The 23085-nt window shown below is 35.6% G+C and overlaps 1 protein-coding gene across 1 annotated transcript; it reads right to left on the reverse strand.

Annotated features, from left to right (window-relative positions):
• Nucleotides 1-4457: 4457 nt before the first annotated feature.
• LOC108621928 (uncharacterized) lies at nucleotides 4458-21703 on the reverse strand. Its single transcript, XM_018019537.2, has 12 exons — nucleotides 21602-21703; nucleotides 12189-12900; nucleotides 10958-11325; nucleotides 10320-10539; nucleotides 9927-10146; nucleotides 9563-9852; nucleotides 8606-8754; nucleotides 6556-7033; nucleotides 5910-6280; nucleotides 5568-5787; nucleotides 5128-5347; nucleotides 4458-4894 (listed from the first exon to the last, which is right to left on the reverse strand). Exons 2-12 carry the CDS (start codon nucleotides 12694-12696, stop codon nucleotides 4597-4599), a joined length of 3342 nt encoding a protein of 1113 aa, XP_017875026.1. The 5' UTR covers nucleotides 12697-12900; nucleotides 21602-21703; the 3' UTR covers nucleotides 4458-4596.
• Between the last annotated feature and the right edge of the window lie 1382 nt (nucleotides 21704-23085).

Raw genomic sequence — 23085 nt, forward strand, 5'->3', positions numbered from 1 at the left:
TTTATTAAGTGTAACAGTAAATATAGAAATAATATAGAGAATAAAGAAATAATATATAAAGAAATACTTAAGATACTCACTTCATCATGGATTGTTATAGGCAATGGATTTGTTATTTGTCATTTCCAGTAATATGAGAGAACGTGTATGTGAAAATTTGCATCATTTCACTTTCAACACATGAATTCTCGCAACTACTTTTTGTCCTTTTACTTTTGATAGTAAATTATCGACAATTATTTTAGAATAATACTAGTAATAAGCAGGTAATAGGATTAGCATAGCGTATAGCGATTGTCTCTTTTTATAATGTACAAAGAGTTCCGAATAACAGTAGAGGATCATTCATTTTTGAAGTTAGGGGGTAGACAAAATTTTTCATACATAATTTGCATGGTTGAGAGACTATTGATAGAGACGAACTCTTTTTACGATATTATTCAATGAGGTACAATGGTCAGGTTGGTTCTTTTTCGTATAATTTAATTGAACTCTTCAAGACAATGTAATTTACGATCTTGTATGATATCAATTTTATTGCTTACATTTTGAGATGTTGAATTCAATAATTTAATAACTTATCGCAGTGTTAACGAGAAGCACAAAAGGACAATATTTTCATTATTACACTTGACAATACTTCTCTGCATTCGCTTAGGTACCTATTTATGACTACAATTGCAAAGGTAAAACACTTTAGGTAGATACCTGGTTACCAGATGTAAGAGGGTGACCCTTCGACTGGTGAACGAGGTAAACAACAGGTAACTGCAGTTACTTTCTTATACCTTTTTTCAATGAATAAAAATATTGTACATTTCCTCAATTACGCTTTTAATACATAGGTAAAATGCTGCAGTATGAAATAATAAAATGAAATATGAAACAAATTGTCAAAGAAATAATATTTCATCCAGGAATAAAAACCTAAGATGTGGTATATTGAAATATTCTTCTCTTGAATGATCATCTTCCGAAATATACGCGAATATTTGGATTTGCAAATGTTTTTTAGAATGGATTGAATCCTGTATAATATTAACCCTGTTAGTTGTTTATGAATACATCAGTTTACATTTCTTGACGATCATTTGTTATCTCTATATTGTTGGACAATAAACAGGATCAGCAGTGACTTAGGAGAATTCATATGTTTCATATAAAATATCAAAATGTATATGTACACGTTCCGCACTATGTACACGAGTGCATTTTGTTCGTGAAGAAGGTGGTGGAAGAAGAAAGTGGATTTTGAAAGCCTAAATTGTTAAAAAATAGTTTTGAATTAAATGAATTTCTTAATGATAGCTATTACTTAAAATAAAAATTGTATATTAATTACAAATGGTGAAGGTGACCAAATTGCGAAGATATACCGAGTACCCCTTAAGAACCATAGTTAGGACCTTTAAACGCCAGATACGGTAGTGGTCGACCCGGCCGAAGACCCAAAAATACGAAAACGCAGTGCATCGCATCGCACGCTCTGTGAGGATCGACCATAATGCGCTGCGTTTCCGTATTTTTCGAGCCTACGGCCGGGTTTACCAGTGCCGTAGACTGTACCCTACAGCATATACTAAAAGCATGTAAACGTCGGAGACTTTGGAGGGCCCCCGTAATAGTTAGCCGAGAACCCGTAACTCGAGGACCCAAAGTACGGGTCAGTCCCCCCGCTGTTCACTTACACATAGACGAAAAGGTCGATTTTATGGCCTCTGCGATGAAATCCTCGGCATTTCTTGGCGAGAATACTCTCGGAAAAATCGCATGCGTTTCTTTTCGTCTACGTGTAAGTGAATCGCATCGACCTTTTCGTCTATGTGTAAGTGGACAGCGGGTGTGTGACCCCTACTTTTGGTCCTCGAGCTACCGATTCTCGGCTAGCTAACACTGGGGCCCTCCGAAGTCTCCGACTTTTACATGCTTTTAGTATATGCTGTAGGGTATAGCCTACAGCACTGGCAGACTCGGTCGAAAACTCGAAAAATACGGAAACGCAGCGCATCGCATCGCACGCTCTGAGCCCTCCGAAGTCTCCGACTTTTACATGCTTTTAGTATATGCTGTAGGGTATAGCCTACAGCACTGGCAGACCCGATCGAAAACTCGAAAAATACGGAAACGCAGCGCATCGCATCGCATCGCACGCTCTGTGAGGATCGATCATAAAGGAGTATTCCCACTATACGACACCCGTCCGATAACTATCGGATGCGACAGCTCGAAAACGAGCGAAATCAGGGCTGTAGTTGGTAGGATAGAGTATAGGGAAAAGTGTGTAAAAGCAGAAGGGTCATGGGCCCCCGGTCGAAAAGGACTTCGAATCTGCAGACTGACCACCCGCTGTTTGGGTTCGACTGGCCGCTTCGTGATCGGAGAGCGACAGCTTCCGAGCGAAATGCAACGAAATCCTACCCTGCGATTCCCTCCGACAGTCCCTTGTAGATTGTTAGTTAATAATTATTTCAGCTGAGGAAGAGAACGCCGAGCCAAATTATAATGGGAATAAGAATATTTCGAACCCAAACAGCGGGTGGTCAGTCTGCAGATTCGAAGTCCTTTTCGACCGGGAGCCCATGACCCTTCTGCTTTTACACACTTTTCCCTATACTCTATCCTACCGACTACAGCCCTGATTTCGCTCGTTTTCGAGCTGTCGCATCCGACAGTTATCGGACGGGTGTCGTATAGTGGGAATACTCCTAAAGGTAGGCGAAGCAAACACAGTTAGATAAGGACATAGAAAGAGCCTGTATCATTCTCTGTCTCTATTTTATTTCTACGGTTTCCACTTATAGGCTCGGCGCCACTTGCGCGGTCTATTCTTATACATATGTCTATGGCTTCGAGGGTTCATTTCGCATTTCCGTGTACACTGTCCTAAAGACTACAGTATTGGTTCCGCTGCCGAACGTACATTCTACGATCTACGTATATGTATAGACCGTAGGTGCCGTTGACGTAACGGTGAAGTTACGTTAGCGTAAACAGACCTTAAGACTACAAACTGCGGAGGAGAATTGAGCGTAATCGTAAAAGTTTCTGGCAGCGACACGCGAGACAATAATCGTCAGAGAACTGTAGGAAACAATAGTACATAGCAGCTTGCACTCTCCACTGTCCATTCTCTTTTCCTCGTCCTGGGTCTATTGTTAATAGAAATGGTCCCAACGCCTCCCCGACAAAACGATTCCGTGTCACTATCGTCCCGCGACATCGCGACTCTTAAAGACGGTTGCCTTTGCTTTGTATCGAGGTCTTGAAAGCAGAGTAAAAGAAGAGCAGCTACCGAAACAAAGAAACTTTTCGTGGCATTGGTTCCAAGAGCACTCGATGTCCGTTCTTATCGGTTTCTGATAATCTTATTTCTCTGGCCACGATGGAGATCCATCCCGATTCTGATCGATTGCAAGCTGACTGAGACCTTGTACATATTCTTCGTTCTTTTTTTTTTAACGGTTCAAAGAATTATTAAATGGAAAGCATTATGAATAAAACTTCAAATAGAAGTTGAGTAGCATATAAATACAGAATTAAAGAGTATGCTGTATAGTATAAGTACAGGTGCGTAAAGAAAATTATAAAGTATTTGAATGTTTTAAATACTAATTACATAATAGAGTATTAATGCTACTAAGCTTTATTTGCTAGAATAAGCTCGCTTATATTCCGATGAGTTCGAAGCTCGCGTTGTAATTATGTACCGATTTCCTCCACAAGGAACGATGATAGATATAGTGAAAAGGACAAGCGAGACTTTTATTTTTGCAATAAATCGTATTTCGTGCTGGAAACCACGAACAAAGAAGGAACGTTACAGTTCGCGATTGATGCGGACAAATAAACGAGAGAATGATTGCACTCACCCATTCACCAGAAAAGATCGAGAGCGCAGAATGTCAACAAGACTGCAAGCTTCTTCACTTCACGTAAACATTAGACACATCTACGTTCGTAAGTTTCAGGATATTTTCAAATGATTATAGTTTATCAAAAATAAATGATAAATAATCCAAATTGGAAACCGTTTGAGGCTAACTCAATTGGAAGATTATATATATGTATTACATCAAATCATATCGTAAATCAGAGTAACACACATATGTATAATAAAGTATAGAAAAGACAATGAATATTTTCATTAACATTATTCTTCAGATGAAGAAAATATGTTTGTATGGAAACGTCAATCTCTTATATTAAATTTGTCAACGTGAAAAATTAGTCATGTAATGCATAATCCATTGTTTAGAATACCTACGGTTTCATCTATAAAAATAAAAAATGGAGATATACATGTATGTATATTCAGATGCGGGTAGCAAGATATCTGCTGTTGATTCAGAATTGACTTAAACATTACTGTGAGTTTTATGGCATGTTTTCCTGTTACCAATAGGAGCCAAGTTATTCAGATACCCTGTATGTGCATCTGTATTAAGTAAATAGGTTAGTAATTGACTTATGCTTTATCTTTACTTATACGTGCGTTGTACATAATTGTCCATTAACAAATATGGAAAATATAATGAACTAAATTGCAAAATGCAAATTAACAAAACTACAAATTATGAAGATTTCCTGGTAGTTTAATTAATTTATTTTCTTATCAACGTCGACGCGTCTATCTTGCCGTAGTTTTAATAGCCACGCAAGCAGCTTCGCGCATATTTTAAACGTGAGCAACACGATTATGAATGACGCTATTGCTAAAAATGTTACAATGTCCATATCACAGTAATGGTACCACGGTTCCCACGCTAAACTGCTATGAAAATGCGAGGCACCTTTGTTGCGAATTACATACTCTGTCCACCAAACAAGATTGTCCACTAAGTCGTATGGTGTATCTTTCATAAGATTTCGAACTCTAATCATGTTTTCCTTATATCTAAAAAGATGAAAAAGAATTCGTGAAAGTTATATTGGAAAATTAGTCAAGAATAGAAATGAGCAATTGCGGAGACCAGAATCGAAATGTTTGGATCAAGTTTCATTACATGAACGAATTACATATATTAATATATTATTATGCACAATTTTACTTGTTACGTCTTGTTATGTAGAAATTGTAAAAAAATGAAGAGTAAAAGAAACGCAGGCTGTTTTTCTGTATGAACTTACTTCTGATTGGTTATCACCTCTCGAATCGTTGCTTCCAGCTCGTCTCGCGTCAAAGTCTCAAAATTTAAACGATTCCCTATGCCTTGACTTTTTATTTTCTTCAACTGAAATTCCTGATCGGACAATACCGGGAAACCAAGAACTGGCACCGTGTAATGAATAGCCTCCTGTGTACTTTGCAAACCTCCTTGATATATGTACAGTTTTATATTGCGATGAGCTGTAAATTAATTAAACAATACTAAAAATAAAATAATAGTAATTAAATATAATAAATCATAAATATTATAATTGTATGATGTATACATTTATAAGATCTAAATACAACGTTAGATGAGTTGCATAATTAGTCGTAATTAATAACCGTATAAATATTTATTATAAGAAGAATCAAATGCAATTAATCACTATTTGCGGTTTTGTAATAATGTAAGTTATACCGAGCACACTCTGTTGGGGAAACCATGATGAGACATAAACGTTGTCAAGCTTTCGCAACGGCGGCTTCTCGAGTTTCCAAACAATCTTGTAAGGGAGTTCCGCGAACACGTCGTAGAAGATGTGTTGAATCCTCTCTGGCAGGTCCGTGAAACGCGCGTTAGTACCCATGCAGAAGTAAATAAAGCCGTCCGTTGCGTTGTGGACAAATTTTTTTATATCCTACAAGAGAAACAGGATTTGATATTGAAGATCAATTTTTTCATTCATATGGAATTTAAAATTTTTTTTTTTGCATAGAATTGATCAAAGTATCTCAAAAACTGTAGTGCGAAATAAGATACCTGGGGTAGAGGTTCCGGATTTTTGAAAACGTGGATGGAATGAAACCTGATTATTTTGGCGAGGTTCGGGCGAGCGTAGGACATGACTGGATCTTCGTTGACGAATATGAGACTGGTGTCCCTCATAAGATCGACCACCTGTGGCAACGGCGTTCCGAAATATTTTTCCGCTAGCTCCTGATGACGGGGATAGAGATCACGGTACGACACGTAAATCCAGTGCCACAGGATCCAGAAATTCTTCACCCTCTGCCAAAACGATAGATCCGTGCCGACGTTCGCTTCCATCTCCCACGTAGAGTCATGCGAAGGCAATACCAGGTCTCCCAGCGTGTAAGCCTCGGATGCGGGTAATCCCAATGAGCTTAGTCCTATTCGTATTTTTTAATCAATAAGTAGGTATTCAATTTTTCCAATTACATATTCTACAGAATAATAACATACATTCTCTTTCACATATTTACTGATTCCGTTAAAAGCCTTATAAATATTAAGTACACAAAAATCCATTAATTCAATGAGTTCTATCAAAAACAAAATTCGTATAAAACGTCAATGTCTTTTAATGAAACGTTCTTTTCAAATTCATTTATTAATTTGTTCAAATTGAAAATTTTTATCCTCAACAATCAAATATAAGAAATACCTATAGTAGGGGCATTAAATCTGTGAGCAAGCGCGTAAATTGAAGACGTGAAGAACATTTCTATGAAGACCAAGTCGAACGTCTGTTTACTATCAGAAGCGTATAAACTCATCAGTTCCGAGTTGCTCAGTGTGTGTTCAGTGAACATCAGCGACAGATCCACAATTCTGTCTTCTACCAGCTCCATCCAGGACAACTTATTCAGTCGTCTCTGGACGTAGCTGATCTCTTTGTACTTGGCATACGAGCCGCCGACGTTGATCTGCCTCAGATTGGTGGTATTCGCGTTGTGGATTGAGTCGGTCGCAACGAGGACGACCTCGTGACCCCGTCGACTTAGTTCAAGCCATAGCGGCTGGAACGGGACCTGATGACTGTAGGATGGCACCGGAAACACTGCCAAGATTCTAGCACTCTGCGACCGCCAAGGGAAGAGCCACAGAGCGAAGAGTGCGATGCTCGCGTCGAGTCTCATGGTCTAGCAATCGACTATGGGTCGATAGTTCCGGTTGTTGTACTGCATATCGGAAAAGTAATACGGGCTATGCTAATGGGACGAACGGATTATCAGTTTAGTTCGTTACTGCTGAGTTGGTCTACACGTAACCAGGGGCTATTTTGCATTGTTTAAATGGGTGTATAGGTGTATATGTTAAACATGTAATGGATAACAGTTAATAAAGAAATTGTACTTAGATTTGTTGTAAGCATAACTTCTAAATAACAAAGGTTTGCCGAGTATTCGATGAAATTTTCTTGTGGTTATCGTTAATATTATTCGCTTGCAGTCTAATTATTTTTGAACGTGATACTTCGAATAAACATGACATTGTAGAACAGTACATTATGCAACAAGGGAGTAAAGTTGCTCATTATTTCCGTGTTGCATATAGTACTTTATTCACGACTGAATTGTAAAGCCACTTTATTTAAAACTAGGTCAGGAACTGAATTTTAAACATTTTCTAAAATTTTCTAAGTTTCTTTAATTTAAAAAATTTTTTGTCCCCATTTGCGATTGTCAAAGTACATGAGGAAGAGAAGAAATATTTTACTTTACATATGCGAGACTAGCCTTTTACTCCCGCATTTGCTAGAATAAAGACGATACGTCTTTCCTATCGTTCCGCATTTGCGGAAGTAAATGTTTTTCGTCCCGCTTATGGTGTATAAGGGAAAAATGAGCGATTTTAGTCCCACTCTTCAGGTAGTAAAGTGGCTTTTTCAGTTCAGCCGTGAATGAACTAATTAAAATCATATTAATCATACATATTATCGAATATCAATATACATATGCAGAAGATGCTCATTCTATTCGTTATACAATGAGTGTTATCTATCACGAAATAGGAAGTCTTAAATGATAAGAGTTTTTAAGTAATATATTGTAAAATCATATCAGACAATGACTAGTATTAATTATGTCTTTCTGTAATTCAAATTTATGCGTGATAATCTTAATGTTTAAAATGCTTGTTTTTTACGTAACGCGTGCGTCGCAATAAGACCAAATAACTGGTCAATCAAGGATATAAATCTTGATGTTGATTGATCTTTACGAAACACGCGTGAATCTACGTTCCTTTGGGTCGGTAAACGGAGAATAAAATGGTATGATTTGATGATGGCTTTCACACTTAATCTTTATTAAACTGAATATAGTATTTAAATTAATAATACAATGTACAGAATATCGCGAGTGAATTTAACTTCGTAGGAGGTTACAATGTTCCTCCGTGAACGTCGAAGCGTCGAACGAAACGTAATTTCCTCATTTTCCTTCCCTTCTTCCTGCATTTCGTGACATTTTTTGTCGAGTAAGTGGGGATAGTTTTTTAAGGCTATGTAGTGGGGTGGAATTTTCAACGGAGCTGTTATTCATGTCCAGTTGGCAACGTGTCAAAGTGTCATGTGTCAAAATTTACGATTTGTTAAGGGTTTAGGATTACTGTCGAGGTTGCGCTTACGGAGAAAGGATAATGAATATCCCGGTACAAGCGGTCCCTTAAAACCATCGATGGGATTTTACGTGTTGGGACTGGATTAGTACTTTGTGTAATGGGTTTTTAGTTGTCTTTTTACGTAGGATGGTCTGTTGTCCTTGAGACTGTAACGGTTTCCTGAGGAAAATTCTATTTTTATGGTTCCTTGGCGAGTCCCGTGGAACAATGCTAATATTACATTTGCACAATGTAATACCTAAAATAATGTTTACACCAATGCATACACAGAAGAATAAAAAATTATTTTATTTCATTAACTGAAATAATTCATTCTACCAACAAAAATGTCCGTTTTCTAAGACTCAATAATTATAAAAGAATCAGAAAGCATTATGTAATAGTTTATGATATCACGTCGTTGTATAATGAGTGGCAGAATCCAATTTGACTATTTTCAATTTTGTGTAGCGGTACTCGTTCGTGAAATTCTCGAGGGAAAAGTCGAATTGCAATAATGAGATGTTTTATGGAAAATCGAGGCACATAGCGAAACTTTTCAATCCGTCGTTGAACTTTACCAATAAATGAAGTTTAAACCCTTGGGGAAGCGAAATTAATAGGAAACGTCGCGCTCGGATAACGGAGCTCAAAGTGAAACTTGTGACATGGTAATAAAAGCTCCGCGGAGAAACAACTTATTGGGGACACAGAAATTATTTCTATTTCCAAGATCATCCAGTTTCTTTCAACTCTTAGCTGTAAACAGGATATTACAATTTAAACAGGCTATCAATACACGTATACACAATGAAAATCATTTTTTCATAAATTTTCCTTTTAGATCTTCAGTTTGATAATTGTTTTATCATAATATATAAAATTATAATTCTACTTTCAAGTAGAATTTGAAAACAAATAAGGAACGCCTTCCTACAATTAAGGTAATTAACTGACTACCCTGATGAGGGGATTGCCCTCACCAATTAAATAAATCTATCCCATATTATTTGTACCTCATTACACATTCGACTAAACTAAATTTAGACTAAAAGAAATTGATTAACTTAGTTTCTGCTTGCTAGTATTAACAAACTGCAGTCTCCTATGAATAAACACGAATAGCTTGGCCGTTAAGTTAATTGCATTTAAGATAATTATCACTGCGATGCTAGTTAAGAATACAATGATATCGGTATCATATCTCTTATACCAAGGTTGCCAAGCTAAATTCGATCGCAAATGCGGCGCGCCTTTCGTTCGGATCACATACTCCGTCCACCAAACAAGATTCTCCACCGGATCGATTTGTATGTCCTTTGCGACTTTCTTTATGTGTTTCATCCTTTCTTTGTATCTGGAAGAAGGTGTGATTAGAGGAAAATATTCTAACTATAAGCAAACTACAAAATCCTTTGAGCAAACACTTACTGTGTGTCAGTTATGACCTCTTGAATGGCGTTTTCGAATTCTTCTCTCATCACAGTCGTTAACTCGAGACGCTTTCCAATACCCAGAGCCTCCATCCTACCTACTTGGTAATCCTGATCAGCCAGTACGGGAAAACCAATAACCGGTACTTCGTTGTATATAGCCTCCTCGCTGCTTTGTAAGCCTCCTTGGTAAATGAACAACTTTACTTTCGGGTGAGCTAGAAAAATAAGTAGGATAGTCAAAAATCAATAAGATAAGATCCTAAGGAAAATTGAAAACGACAAGATTTATTTGAAACCTTTTTTGGAAGCTACGATACTTCTTTCTTATTGTAATAAAATTATTACGCGAATTTTGTATAGATCACAAAGAAAAATGAAAGGGTCATACCGAGGATACTTTGCTGGGGTAACCACCGTCCAATGTAAAGATTGTCGGGTTTCCCAGGCAATTCCTTTTCGTATTTCCACACAACTCTGTATGGTAATTTCGCGAACACGTCACAGAACATGCGCTGAAGTTCTATTGGCAAATCCGAGCTCATCGCATTGGTGCCAAGGCTGAAATAGATGACTCCTTCCTTAGCATCATCCAAAAACTGTTTCAAGTCCTAATGTAACCAGACAAGAATATTTGTTATTATTTAAATACACTCAATTTTATTTGTTTTATTTTACATAAAAAATTTTCCATGCACTATGCGTTCGTTGTTCACAATTTAAGTTAACAATCATTCTGAATTTGTACTACAACATGCATTATTTCTATGGTATGTATCCATATTAATTTTGCTCTGAATATACTATTTCCTCAATAAATGTGAAAAAGTGCTACATGGAATTAACGTGAAAATTTGGTCACAATTAAGAGGAGGATCTCTTTTTACTTTTGACATCTTTAAAAGAATATCGAAACGATAAATCCTCAGTCTCGAAGATTGTATACTTATTATCATTAAGGAAGTACCGAGTCTGCTTATACGGCTTGCGCAATCATACACGTATTATAATAAAATTCATAAACCATGCCTGTGACAATGGTGTTGGTTTTTGGCTGACATGAGACGCAGTGAACGTAATCATATTAGCGAGCTTCGGCTTGGCTGGCGTTAAAACGTCCGATTGTTGTATGAAAATCAAACTTGTGTTCCTCGCTATATCCTCCAACGGTGGCAGTTTCCCGAGATATTTCTCCGCCATTATTTGATGTTTCGGAAAATGGTAATGATATAAGTCGTATATGTTCTTCCACAAGATCACGAAATTCCTTAGCCGTTCCAGGAATGATAGGTTCGAGCCCGTGCGCGCTTCCATTTCCCACGTATACTCGTGAGACGGCAACGGTATTCCCCCCAAAATATGTTCGTTGATGCTAAGAATTCCTAACGAGCTTAACCCTACGATCATACGAATCCTAATTAGGCTAAATTACTATACTTCTTACAAGTAGATTTTGAGGATTCGTATGCGATGATCATGATGACGTTTATCGTTTCACCTAGGCTTTTATAGTCTTCAAACTCTTGTTCGCAAGGCAATTCATTATAAATTATGAAATATATGAACCAATGGATTTTACGCTCACATGCTGCGCGCTACATACATATGTATGTATGTAATCCCAGACAGAATCAAATTATTACGATTTTTCTTGACTACGCATATATTCATGTATTAAATTAAAATTGACACAATTGAAGATATTTATAGTAACATATGATATAATTTGCAGTGGTCTACGATAAATTTTTGTTTACTTTTTTCGAATTTGTACGCGTCTCATGCCTAGAAGATAAGCTGGCAGTATACTCTGATGAAAACAGTATCATTCAACCTATATTTTTTTAATTCTATAGAATTTTAATGAGATATACAAAATATTATAATAACTTGTTGATAAAATTACGAATTTTGATGTTTTTTTTTTATTCACAGCCTGCATCTTTTATATTTAAAATAATGTATCTGTACTGTGAAACTAGAAAATGTAATTCAGATACGAATTTCTTTTATTCTTCAAAAGCAATAATATCCATTTTATTATGGACATGTTCTCTAGAATATTTGAATATTACATTTTTAACAATTATTGTACGGTAATTATTTGCGTCAGCGATTCCTCACTGATTTTTATGATCTTGAAATAGGTTCATGCTCATGAATGTGTAAAATCTATAGCCTATTTATTTATTAAAATCTCAATGCAAAAAATTAATGTACTCGATTGAAAATATGGAACGCGAAATTGTTAAATAAGTACCTATCATGGGTGCGTTGAATTTATGCGCTAAAGCGTATAGTGCCGGCACATATAACATCTCCGTGAAGAACACATCGAAAGTCACGTTGCTGTCGGGTGCGTACAGTTTTTGCATCTCTTTATTTTTAAACACTACCTCCGCTGTTCCATCGGCTAATGGCAACACTCCAATCTCAAGCAACTTAATCCAAGTGTCTCCATGCATTCGAAGCTTGACAAAGTCGATATTCCTGATTATTTTATAAGAGTCGCTGACATCAATCTGGGTGAAATTCGTTCCATTGTAATTCTGTATGACATTCGCGGTCACTAGCACAACTTCGTGGCCGCGTTTATTCAATTCCATCCACAACTTATAGTACGGGACCTGATGGCTGTACGAAGGTGTCGCGACGACGGCCAGTATCCTATAAGACTGCGCCGCCTGACATGCGAACGAAATCGCGCACAAGATGAACAAGAGGTTTGTGATGTGTTGTCGCATGGTTTTCTGAATGAACTGTCTCATGTGCTGATTACAAGACTACTATACGGAACATCTCTCTGTACCCGTCAATTTATATAAGTGAACACAGTGCACGCAATCGGCACCCACCACTGTGCTTGAAAATCGTATTATTACTGTGTCATAGTGAGAAAATACTATCTAATACACACATATCTTGTTCGTTTTAATCATGTGCCTTTTCCGTTGCGGAGATTATCTTCACTCCTGAAAACAAACCATTATCATTTTAAAAGATAAAAATACAATTAAAATGATGATAAAATGATGATGATACATTCTAGATAAGAGGTGTTCACTTCAATTATGTGATAAGATCATGAAATTGTAACAGTAGCTGCTTTATACGTGATACAGTTAATTTCGTTGGATATACATAATTAGCCTATCTTTAGATACTAAAGCTTTTTTGTACGGACGAAGAAGGAAGCAAGTCATTCAACGTGCACTTGCGTAATCTGTTACAATTGTTCAGATTGCTGCAATCATTTTTATTAACTAATCGTTTGATTTTTAAGGATAATATTCTACTACAAGATTGATACGTGATTATGTTCCCGTAAGAGGCTAAAGAACAAGATTAATAGTGCGATAGCTGGATAAAAAGTGATGCCGTGTGATAGTGGAACAAAATATTCATTGAAATATTTATGTTATGCAATACAAGTTATGCAATAGGTTGAATAATAGAACGCTTTTTTGTTCTGTTATATAATAGCTTCATTAACGACGATGTAGGGATCATTTTAATCGCGTGTGAGAATAGTTTTATGGAGAAGATAATGCACGCAGAGAATGACTGGCGAGAGTATCTTTTATTTTCGTTTTATAATTTTGAACTAATAATGTGACTTGTAGTACGATTGTTCTATTTGAACATATGAACTACCTATTTATAAAAAGTATACATAGTCTATTACTCCTCGCAGGCGAATTTATTTTAATTATAATAATATCAATATGAATATACAACATGCATTTTTTCATTATCTCTAGGTTTTGAAGTGAAGTTAATAAATGTGCTCAGGACATTATTTCATTAATTTTGAAAATATCTATATTTTATTAATAAATTATTATAAATAAAATCATATCTCATTTTATTATACAAGTTCTCTCCACTTTTGAACACTTTTAATTATTGTCTTAAAATACAATCGACTTCAAATTCAATTGCATCAAATTGTATGCTTAATGATTATCTCTGATCACTCGTCTTATCTAGAAAGAAGTGCTAGATTTTTTTACAATCTTCTGACATATAAACTCCCGAAACTTTTTAATACCTTCTAGATGTACTCTTAGATACGTGTCTATGGATGATAAATATAATCATATTTACTTTAAAATATATTACTTCGAGGAGCAACCGTAAGTTACGTTCATTTCAAAATTCGCACTACTTCATTAAATGCTGAGATGCTGAGATCTTGTGTTTCCCAGGAAATCTTTAAATGTTAAGTGATAATGTAAAAATAATTATAATTGATCATATACAAGTATATTTATGTATATTTACGTAGATAAAATTCTTTTTACAAATACATATAGGGTGGAGTTAAAGAATATTATATCGCCTCGGGAAAAGTATATTTGCAAATGAGAAAGTTACAGTGATTTCATAGTTACTTTTACTGCTCTAAATGCAGTCATATATCTTTTTATGCACTGGTTGATTGCAGCTTGTATGTTGGAAAATTATTAGTTTTTGATATATTTTTATTTTATATAATTCTTTACTCTCCATTACTTGGATTGAACTTATATTTTTATTGTTATTAAAAGAGTGAAGTACCAGTAAAAATATCTCAGAAACTAATAATTTTCCAATATACAAGCTGCATCAATTAGTGCATAAAATATATATATACAGGGTGTCCCAGAACTAGTGTTAGGCCTTCAAATGGGGAGGAGCTGAGGAACTTTTTCCTTTGCAAAAAAGTTGTCCAAGGCGCGGTTGACGAGTTATTAACAAAACTTTTGAACACTTTTAATTATTGTCTTAAAATACAATCGACTTCAAATTCAATTGCATCAAATTGTATGCTTAATGATTATCTCTGATCACTCGTCTTATCTAGAAAGAAGTGCTAGATTTTTTTACAATCTTCTGACATATAAACTCCCGAAACTTTTTAATACCTTCTAGATGTACTCTTAGATACGTGTCTATGGATGATAAATATAATCATATTTACTTTAAAATATATTACTTCGAGGAGCAACCGTAAGTTACGTTCATTTCAAAATTCGCACTACTTCATTAAATGCTGAGATGCTGAGATCTTGTGTTTCCCAGGAAATCTTTAAATGTTAAGTGATAATGTAAAAATAATTATAATTGATCATATACAAGTATATTTATGTATATTTACGTAGATAAAATTCTTTTTACAAATACATATAGGGTGGAGTTAAAGAATATTATATCGCCTCGGGAAAAGTATATTTGCAAATGAGAAAGTTACAGTGATTTCATAGTTACTTTTACTGCTCTAAATGCAGTCATATATCTTTTTATGCACTGGTTGATTGCAGCTTGTATGTTGGAAAATTATTAGTTTTTGATATATTTTTATTTTATATAATTCTTTACTCTCCATTACTTGGATTGAACTTATATTTTTATTGTTATTAAAAGAGTGAAGTACCAGTAAAAATATCTCAGAAACTAATAATTTTCCAATATACAAGCTGCATCAATTAGTGCATAAAATATATATATACAGGGTGTCCCAGAACTAGTGTTAGGCCTTCAAATGGGGAGGAGCTGAGGAACTTTTTCCTTTGCAAAAAAGTTGTCCAAGGCGCGGTTGACGAGTTATTAACAAAAAATCGGGACTAATCAGAGCGCTCGTATACAAGGCGGGCAGGAGCGCGATAACCGCCTCGTGCGTTGTCGCGGCCGTATGCCACGCTCGTGACGAAATGTAGGATTACAACAAAAGTTACATGCAAGAGCAACTAAGAAATTGTTTAAATATTACAGAAAATAAAGCAATTAGTCGTTAGTTACGTTCGCTCAATAAATGTAACATACTCAATGAAATAACTAACAACTTTATAAATTACAGAGTAGTTAAAATTATAAAAAAATAAGAAGAGAATTAGAGTTGAACTTATTCGTTCGTCTTTAAGTTTACCTGCTCCTAGAAGACGTCACTGGATCAATGTGCCGAAACCCGGTACTTGAAGATAAAACACGTGGGCAGCAGTGATGTTTAAAGCAGGTCACTGACAGATATGGCCATGTGTTTTAGTTTCGAATGTCAGGCTTCGGCAATCTAATTCTGTTCCCATTTTTTATGCTTTACCTACTGTGTAATTGATAAAGTTATTAGTTATCTCACTGAATATATTGCATCTATTCAGTGAACATAACAAACAACTAATTGCTTTCTTTTCTCTGATATTTAATCAATTTCTTAGTTACTCTTGCATGTAAATTTTGTTTTAATTCTATGTTTTCGTCACGAGCGTGACATACGTACGTGGCAACGCACGAGGCGGTTATGGCGCTCCTGTCCGCCTTGTACACGAACGCTCTGGTTGGTCGGTAATTTTTGTTAATAACTCGACAACCACGCCTCGGACAACTTTTTTGCAAAGGAAAAAGTTGCTTAAAGTCACCACAGCTCCTCCCCATTTCGAGGCCTAACACTAGTTCTGGTACACCCTGTATATATTTATTTTTCATTATTGCATATATATATCTATATATATTTATTTTTCATTATTATATATATATAATGTATATACTATAAATATAATTATATGTATATAATAATGAAAAATATATACACATATATATATATAATAATGAAAAATATATATATGATTGCATTTAAAGTGAATGTAACTATGAAATCACCGTAACTCTTTCATTTATAAAAATACTTTTACCGGAACGCTATACTTTTCTTTAAACTTCTTTCGTATTCACAACATTTTTTCATATTCACAAAATGACGGAAATATTCAACTGCTAAAAGTTACTTGTCCATTTTGTATATTGCATCATGTTGGATATATTCGTCCTCAATTGCACCTCACATTACAAATTCTTAAATAAAACAAAAATTTTCGATAGATTTTACAAGTAATTATTATATAATAAACCATACGAAATATGTGAGACAGTAATTTAATATACATGATGACAATATGTATGCACATTACGTATTATTAAAATTAATGTCAATTAACACATACCAGCAATTTAATTTGTGAAATGTGCCATATTTCATATATGACATCTTTCATATGTGGGATACCTGAGGCCACGTCTGTGGTAATTGTGTGTAGCCAATTTTATATCCTTGCTTGTTTCCATTTTTTTAATGACCGAAAAGTAGCCGTGACTTTGCTACCTGGCAGTCTATTCGGAAGTGCGTTGCCGAACGGAGTGCGAACGTGTTTATAAAAACGACGTGCTCCTTAGCCAGTTTCGTTTGTCTTTAATCTTGTCAGTGACCGAAAAGTAACCGGGAATTTGTTACCTGACGAAGATTCGACGAGCTTCATTGTAATAGTGTTGAACGTTCGGCCTGAGATTTAAGGAACTTTTCTGGATGTCTTTAATTTTATTTTGCGACATGGAGCTCAAAAACGGAAATCTTATTGTCTTTCGATGATTTTCCTAATCTTCTTTGAGTTTATTAAAAAAATCTTTTCAGTTTTTGTAAAAGTTTAGATACTTAAGATAAGATGTTGTGGAATCTTTGAAGTGAAATTGTGCATGATAAAATAGATGATAACTATCTGTGGACGACGCCGTTCATCTGTAAGTACCGTAGAACATGGCATACTTAGCTGAATGAAATTGTGGCGATTGCTCGGTTATATGAACTGAAAAATGTGTACTTATGTATATGTATATGTATATGTATATGATTGAATTTCACTTATTTGAACGTCAGTCCGATTATTCGGACGAAATTGTGAAGAATGGAGAAAATAGGTGAACTCCTTGCACGACTCCGTTATTTAATCATCTGTGAATCAATTTTGATACGCGGAGTATTACTGTACTTATAGTATTTAAGCCACGTGCGACTGAAATTGTGAGCGACTGCAAACGGACAATTAAGGATTATTGCGAGTATACGAAGTTCCGTGATGTAGCCATTCAGCATCTGTGAATACTTATATTTTATTTATATACAGGATGGTTCAAGGAAAGCTACCATTTAAAATGAGGAATTATTTGATTTGATTGAAGCTTTGTATGCATTTACTGCAAGTCTGTTTATTAAGTTCGTTTGTTTTATTAAACCAGGATTCATTTCCTAAGGCACTATAATAAAATCAATGAATCAAGGATAATTTCAAACAGTATTTCATATTGATTCACCTTTTACAATGGAATTCATGAAAGTAAGCCACGTGTTGGAGCATGACGGACGAAGAACGTCTCTTTTTTTACTTTAGATTATTTTTCTTCGCGGTTCTCTCGCTTCCGTGGATCACGAGACCCCCAATGCGGAACGGGAAAGTGTGAAATCCCATGACACGCGGTCTGTCGCAACGTAACGCGAAGCGAAACGATTTCCCGCGACTAGTTTTGTTAAGTTTCTTCTAACCTCTCCCCTGGGTAGGCTGCTCGCCTCCGGTTAAATCACCGATAATTGCCTGGACGGGCGACCACTGAAATTCAATTTCCTCCGAAGTTCGCAAATCCAATGGCTCGTTTTTCATGACGCGACGAATGAGATTGAAAACACTTTCTGATCGTAATCAGTGTAATTGCGCATTTTGTTATTGTTAATTGAATTATAATTAGAAAAATCGTTTCAAATGAATTTTATTTTGGGACCGCTGATAAGTGTTTTATTGTATGTAGGTAGTTAGTACATACAATCCTATTGCAAGTCGATTTGTTAATCGAACAAAGTAATAGAATCATTTCTCATAAAGAAATTATTTGAATATAAAATAATGAAAAAGGACAGTAGAAATCAGTAGAGATGTGCGAGTACCCGAAAAACCGAGTAGCTTGGTCCTCGAGTCGAGCTGGCAAAAGACCGGGCGAGTCCGGGCGATAACTCAATACATCGAAATGCTCGAGCTACTCGGTTGCATCGTGCCGTTTGGGCCTGTCGAGAGTGTGACGCACGACGACGCACGACCAGTTTACACGATGCGATTCAGCTCGCCGACTCGACGACTCGCCCGAGCAGCTCGGCGGGCCCAAGTGACTCGGCGCGACCGAGTAGCTCGAGCATTTCGATGTATCGAATTATCGCCCGGACTCGCCCGGTTTTTTGCCAACTCGACCTGAACTCGGTTTTTCGGGTACTCGCACATCTCTAGAAATCAGTAACACGTCGGTACTATGATTTGATAATATGAAGTCTGCTTTTCATAAGTTGTTAACATCTCAACTAATCGTTTGAATCATAATTAAATTAATATAGAAATTCGCACAGAAAACACTTCCTCGAATAGAACAACTGAAATCATCTAACCAAAGGAAAATTCCAGTGTAACGCGAAAAACCGTAACGCATCGATCATCACGATTTTCCGGAAAATTGGATGTATACCATTGCAAACGAGCAGGAACGAATCTATTCGAAGACAAATATTTGCGAGTGAACTCGAGCCAACGCGATGCGACGCGATCTTCTTGTTTTCGCATCGATGTCGTTGTTACCGTAGACGTAGACAGCTGCGAGGATTCCTGTGCACATAAGTAAATGCATACAATCCTGTTCACAGGTCTTGCCACGTATAGAATGTATAACCGAATGTGATATCTTTGTTATAGAGCTCAGAGTCTAAACTGAACAAATGAAAAATGATGTTTAATGAATATTCAAAGAAAGGCATATCATTCAATTTTAATGCTTGAACATTATCTATGAATGTACTTATGAATTAAATTCTGGATTACAATGTATGCCTTCTTGCTTTTATTTTGGTTAATAAAAATGTTCGCAAAATCTCAGATATTCTGATCAGTGCGTTAGATGTCAAACTAGTCTTCTAAATTTTTGTATCACAAATTCTAATATGGAAAATTGATAAGTTTAAAGAACGTCCATTTTTCATTCAAGTCATTGCCTGCACGTTGTTTATAATCTAGCCAAACTTTATTGATCTTTTGTGTAATTTATTATATGCTTTGAAGTATGTATACCACTTGTTTAATCTTTTACGTTCTAAACTCAAATTTTATGTCCTAAACCCAAATTGTAAGATATGACCGGGAATATACGCACACACGTACGTATGCGAGATAAATATGCATCGGATGGCCGAACTCGTCTCGCACGATCACATCGCGTGGATGCTCTCTGGTGATTTGCCAAACTGCCATCGATCTTTTCCATCCCGTCGCAGAAATTGCGACGTCTGGGTATGCAAGTGCAATCGCACGCTCTGTGTGTAAGCAGTTAGTAAATACTGAATCGTATGTGCCAACTTTACCATTGTTAAATGAGTGCTAATCTTGTATTCTCATTATTATAAGAATCCACTGTGACTCTATCTGCTTAACATTTATTATAATTTATAACTTACAATGTTGGTTAAGTTGATTAATGATAAATTGGTAAAGATTTCGTTTATAGTTACTTATAAGAATTTAGTCAGATACTAATCCCTAATATTTTGTTTCAACCTTAATACCAATATATGAGAAGATAAAAACTTAGCAAGATATACGAAGCATTCATCTGGACGAAGCTTTGTTTGCACATTAAAATACACGATATTACTATGACTGATGAGTTATCTCTTTAATCCATTTCTCATCTGATAAAAAGAGGAAAGCAGTGTGCATTTCTTTTAACTTTTTTTCATAGCAAAACGAGATGCAATTTCATGGTGAAATTATGAAAATCGCGGCTCAATCACGTCGAACATGAAATGTCTTCCGTAAAAGGATTACATATTAAAACGGCATCAGTTGCGGTGCAATAAAAACGAGCGAACCCACCGCGGCGGCGGCGGCACTGCCAGCTGCGTGACTCTCACGAATTGACGGGAAACGATTGGTAAGCGCGACTAGACGAGACTTACAGACTTTATCCACGGCATTCGACGCGAAATTGCTACTTAAATATGTATGAAAGGCATTCTTCCGTCAGAAGATACTTTCTGACTCGCATTTCTCTCTCGTACAATAAATTAACCGCGAAATTCTTAATAATTTCTTTATTAATGCCATTTTTAATAAAATGTGATTGAAACACTTAGTTTTATAATAGGAGAGTTATAATTTCTCTATTTAACCTTCCACTATGCATTTTGATATATGTATCAGGTTTTGATAAAATGTCTTATTCAAACATTCGTCTCATGATCAAACAAGATAGATATTCTAATATTTGTTTTTCACTTTATATTGGGCATATAATTCATTGAATTCTAGATTCCGAATAAACATTGACAAATTGCATAACATTCACATATACAGAGTGGTCCAAGCAACGTGTTCAGCGTTATAACTTCCAAAATATGAGTTGCACGAAAGAATGTTATATACAAAAGTTATACGGTTTAAAAGGGTACACTATGTAGTGCATTAATTTTTTTTATAGGCAGAGGCGTTTCGAAAGGTCAACTTTGTTTTTTTAAACAGATTACTATATTTTTTATATCAAAATATGATCGAATTGTAAGTAACAAAGTATTGACCGTTATTAGCCTTAAACCTAATAGCTAACGAGTAATTTCACTTTATTACTTGAAAATTTTCTTCACGTAATATCAAGTTGAAGATTCAACCTTATATCACAGATTTCCGCATGACAGCGATGTTTACGTGACAGTTAAAGTGAAATTACTCGTACTTTTACTATCAGATAAGCTAGATAATACTCTTCTATTTAACTTTCACTTGCGTAATATGCATCGTACAATATCGGTTAGAAAATGTAGACATAAATATATTTGCACTTTACCTGTTATAGGTTTCACACTCAAATCATGCACATACCCACAGTTCGTCGTTAGAGATACTGTCACATTATACTTACCGATTTTCGATATATACTGTCCTTATCGAAACAGTGCAAAGTAGTTTAAAATAAATTTCAGGCAGTGCAAAGTAGATCTCATGAATATATTTAAAAACCAAGATTAGTAACTACTTATTATAATACCACAGTACTAAAGAAAAGGCAAGGTGCACGTAAATGATAATTCGAAATCCTATTACATTTCAAGACCTTGTACAATACGTATAATTCGTCTCATGCTGGTATAGTTAAAACTGTTTTGTCATAAATTAATTAGTGTGCTTTCACTAAACATTTTTAAGGCTCGTGGTGTAGTAGATGGCTTTAGGGTTAAGTAGATACAGTTTTTCTTTTGAATAAGAATACATTGCATTTATAAATTGTGCATATGGTTCTATTAATTTTTTTCACATAGTTAATATTCATCTACAAATAGACTGCAGCCAATAAGAATAGCTAGTTCCTTTATTAAACTGAGAGAGTAATATCAATAATTCAACTGACTTTTCCCCTTTTTTTAACCAACCCGGCGTGTGCACTCTTCTCTATCGTGTAGAAAAAGGAATAAAATTTTTTCGCTTTATTCTAATCTACTGTCATTAAGTACGCAGTTACTTGAATAACTGTAATTACCAATGTATTTACCAATGACGTAAAATGAGTAACAACATTGAGGTAATAGGCCAAGTCCAAGGTACATATTTAGTAAATTATTAAGTATAAATAGTAATTATAACGAAGAAAGTAAATATTTCTGTTCTTCCTACAATAAATTGTGAAATGGTAACCTTCTAATGATATTGCAACCAAACTGGTAGTATACCTCTCGTAAAGACATTCACGAAACATTCAGTGCAGCACGCTATCAAATAATAGTATTCGTCACGAAATTCTTGGGCTCGAGTTGGTAATCGCGATTGTGTCTCGTTCGGTCGGCAGGTAACATAATTAAGAAGACTCTCCCTAATTCTGTCCTTATCAAGAACCTTGTCCTCGGCACAGCCTGGCACTCGCGTTTTAGATATGCGTACCCCAAGACAACGGCTCATAGATATCGCAAAAGATTCTCGTACTATCGCAACGGTGTTCACTAATAGTTTAATCTCATATACATTGACTTTCCGAAACGCTCGACAGCTCGAGCGACCAATTGTCCCGGTTGTAAGTTAAAACATGGTGGGTGTTTGGGGGGGACGATGTTTCTCCGGGGGACATGTGGGGGGTTCGGGGGGCGAAGCCCGCCGTCTTTAAAAAATATTGCTAAAATATTTTTGAAATAATAGTATGTTTTGACATACCGACATACGAAAAAAATATAATATAAAGCGAATCGACCAAACAGCGTGTTGCACGGTAACTTCGACAGAGATATCGGCAAGAAGTCACGTTAGGAAACGGATTTTACTATGATTTACTTTATATCATTA

The sequence above is a fragment of the Ceratina calcarata genome, unplaced genomic scaffold (assembly GCF_001652005.2).
Source record: "Ceratina calcarata isolate Rehan_Ccalc_2016 unplaced genomic scaffold, ASM165200v1 scaffold189, whole genome shotgun sequence".
Taxonomy (NCBI): Eukaryota; Metazoa; Arthropoda; class Insecta; order Hymenoptera; family Apidae; genus Ceratina; species Ceratina calcarata.

Bases quoted from the DNA above. Each gene is read 5' to 3' on its own strand.
- LOC108621928 (XM_018019537.2), bottom strand. From the start codon at position 12,696: ATGAGACAGTTCATTCAGAAAACCATGCGACAACACATCACAAACCTC. The intron at 10,147-10,319 runs GTATGACCCTTT...TTATTTTTCTAG, and splicing joins ACCCCAGCAAAGTATCCTCG to CTCACCCGAAAGTAAAGTTG. The intron at 5,788-5,909 runs GTATCTTATTTC...TTTCTCTTGTAG, and splicing joins ATCCGGAACCTCTACCCCAG to GATATAAAAAAATTTGTCCA.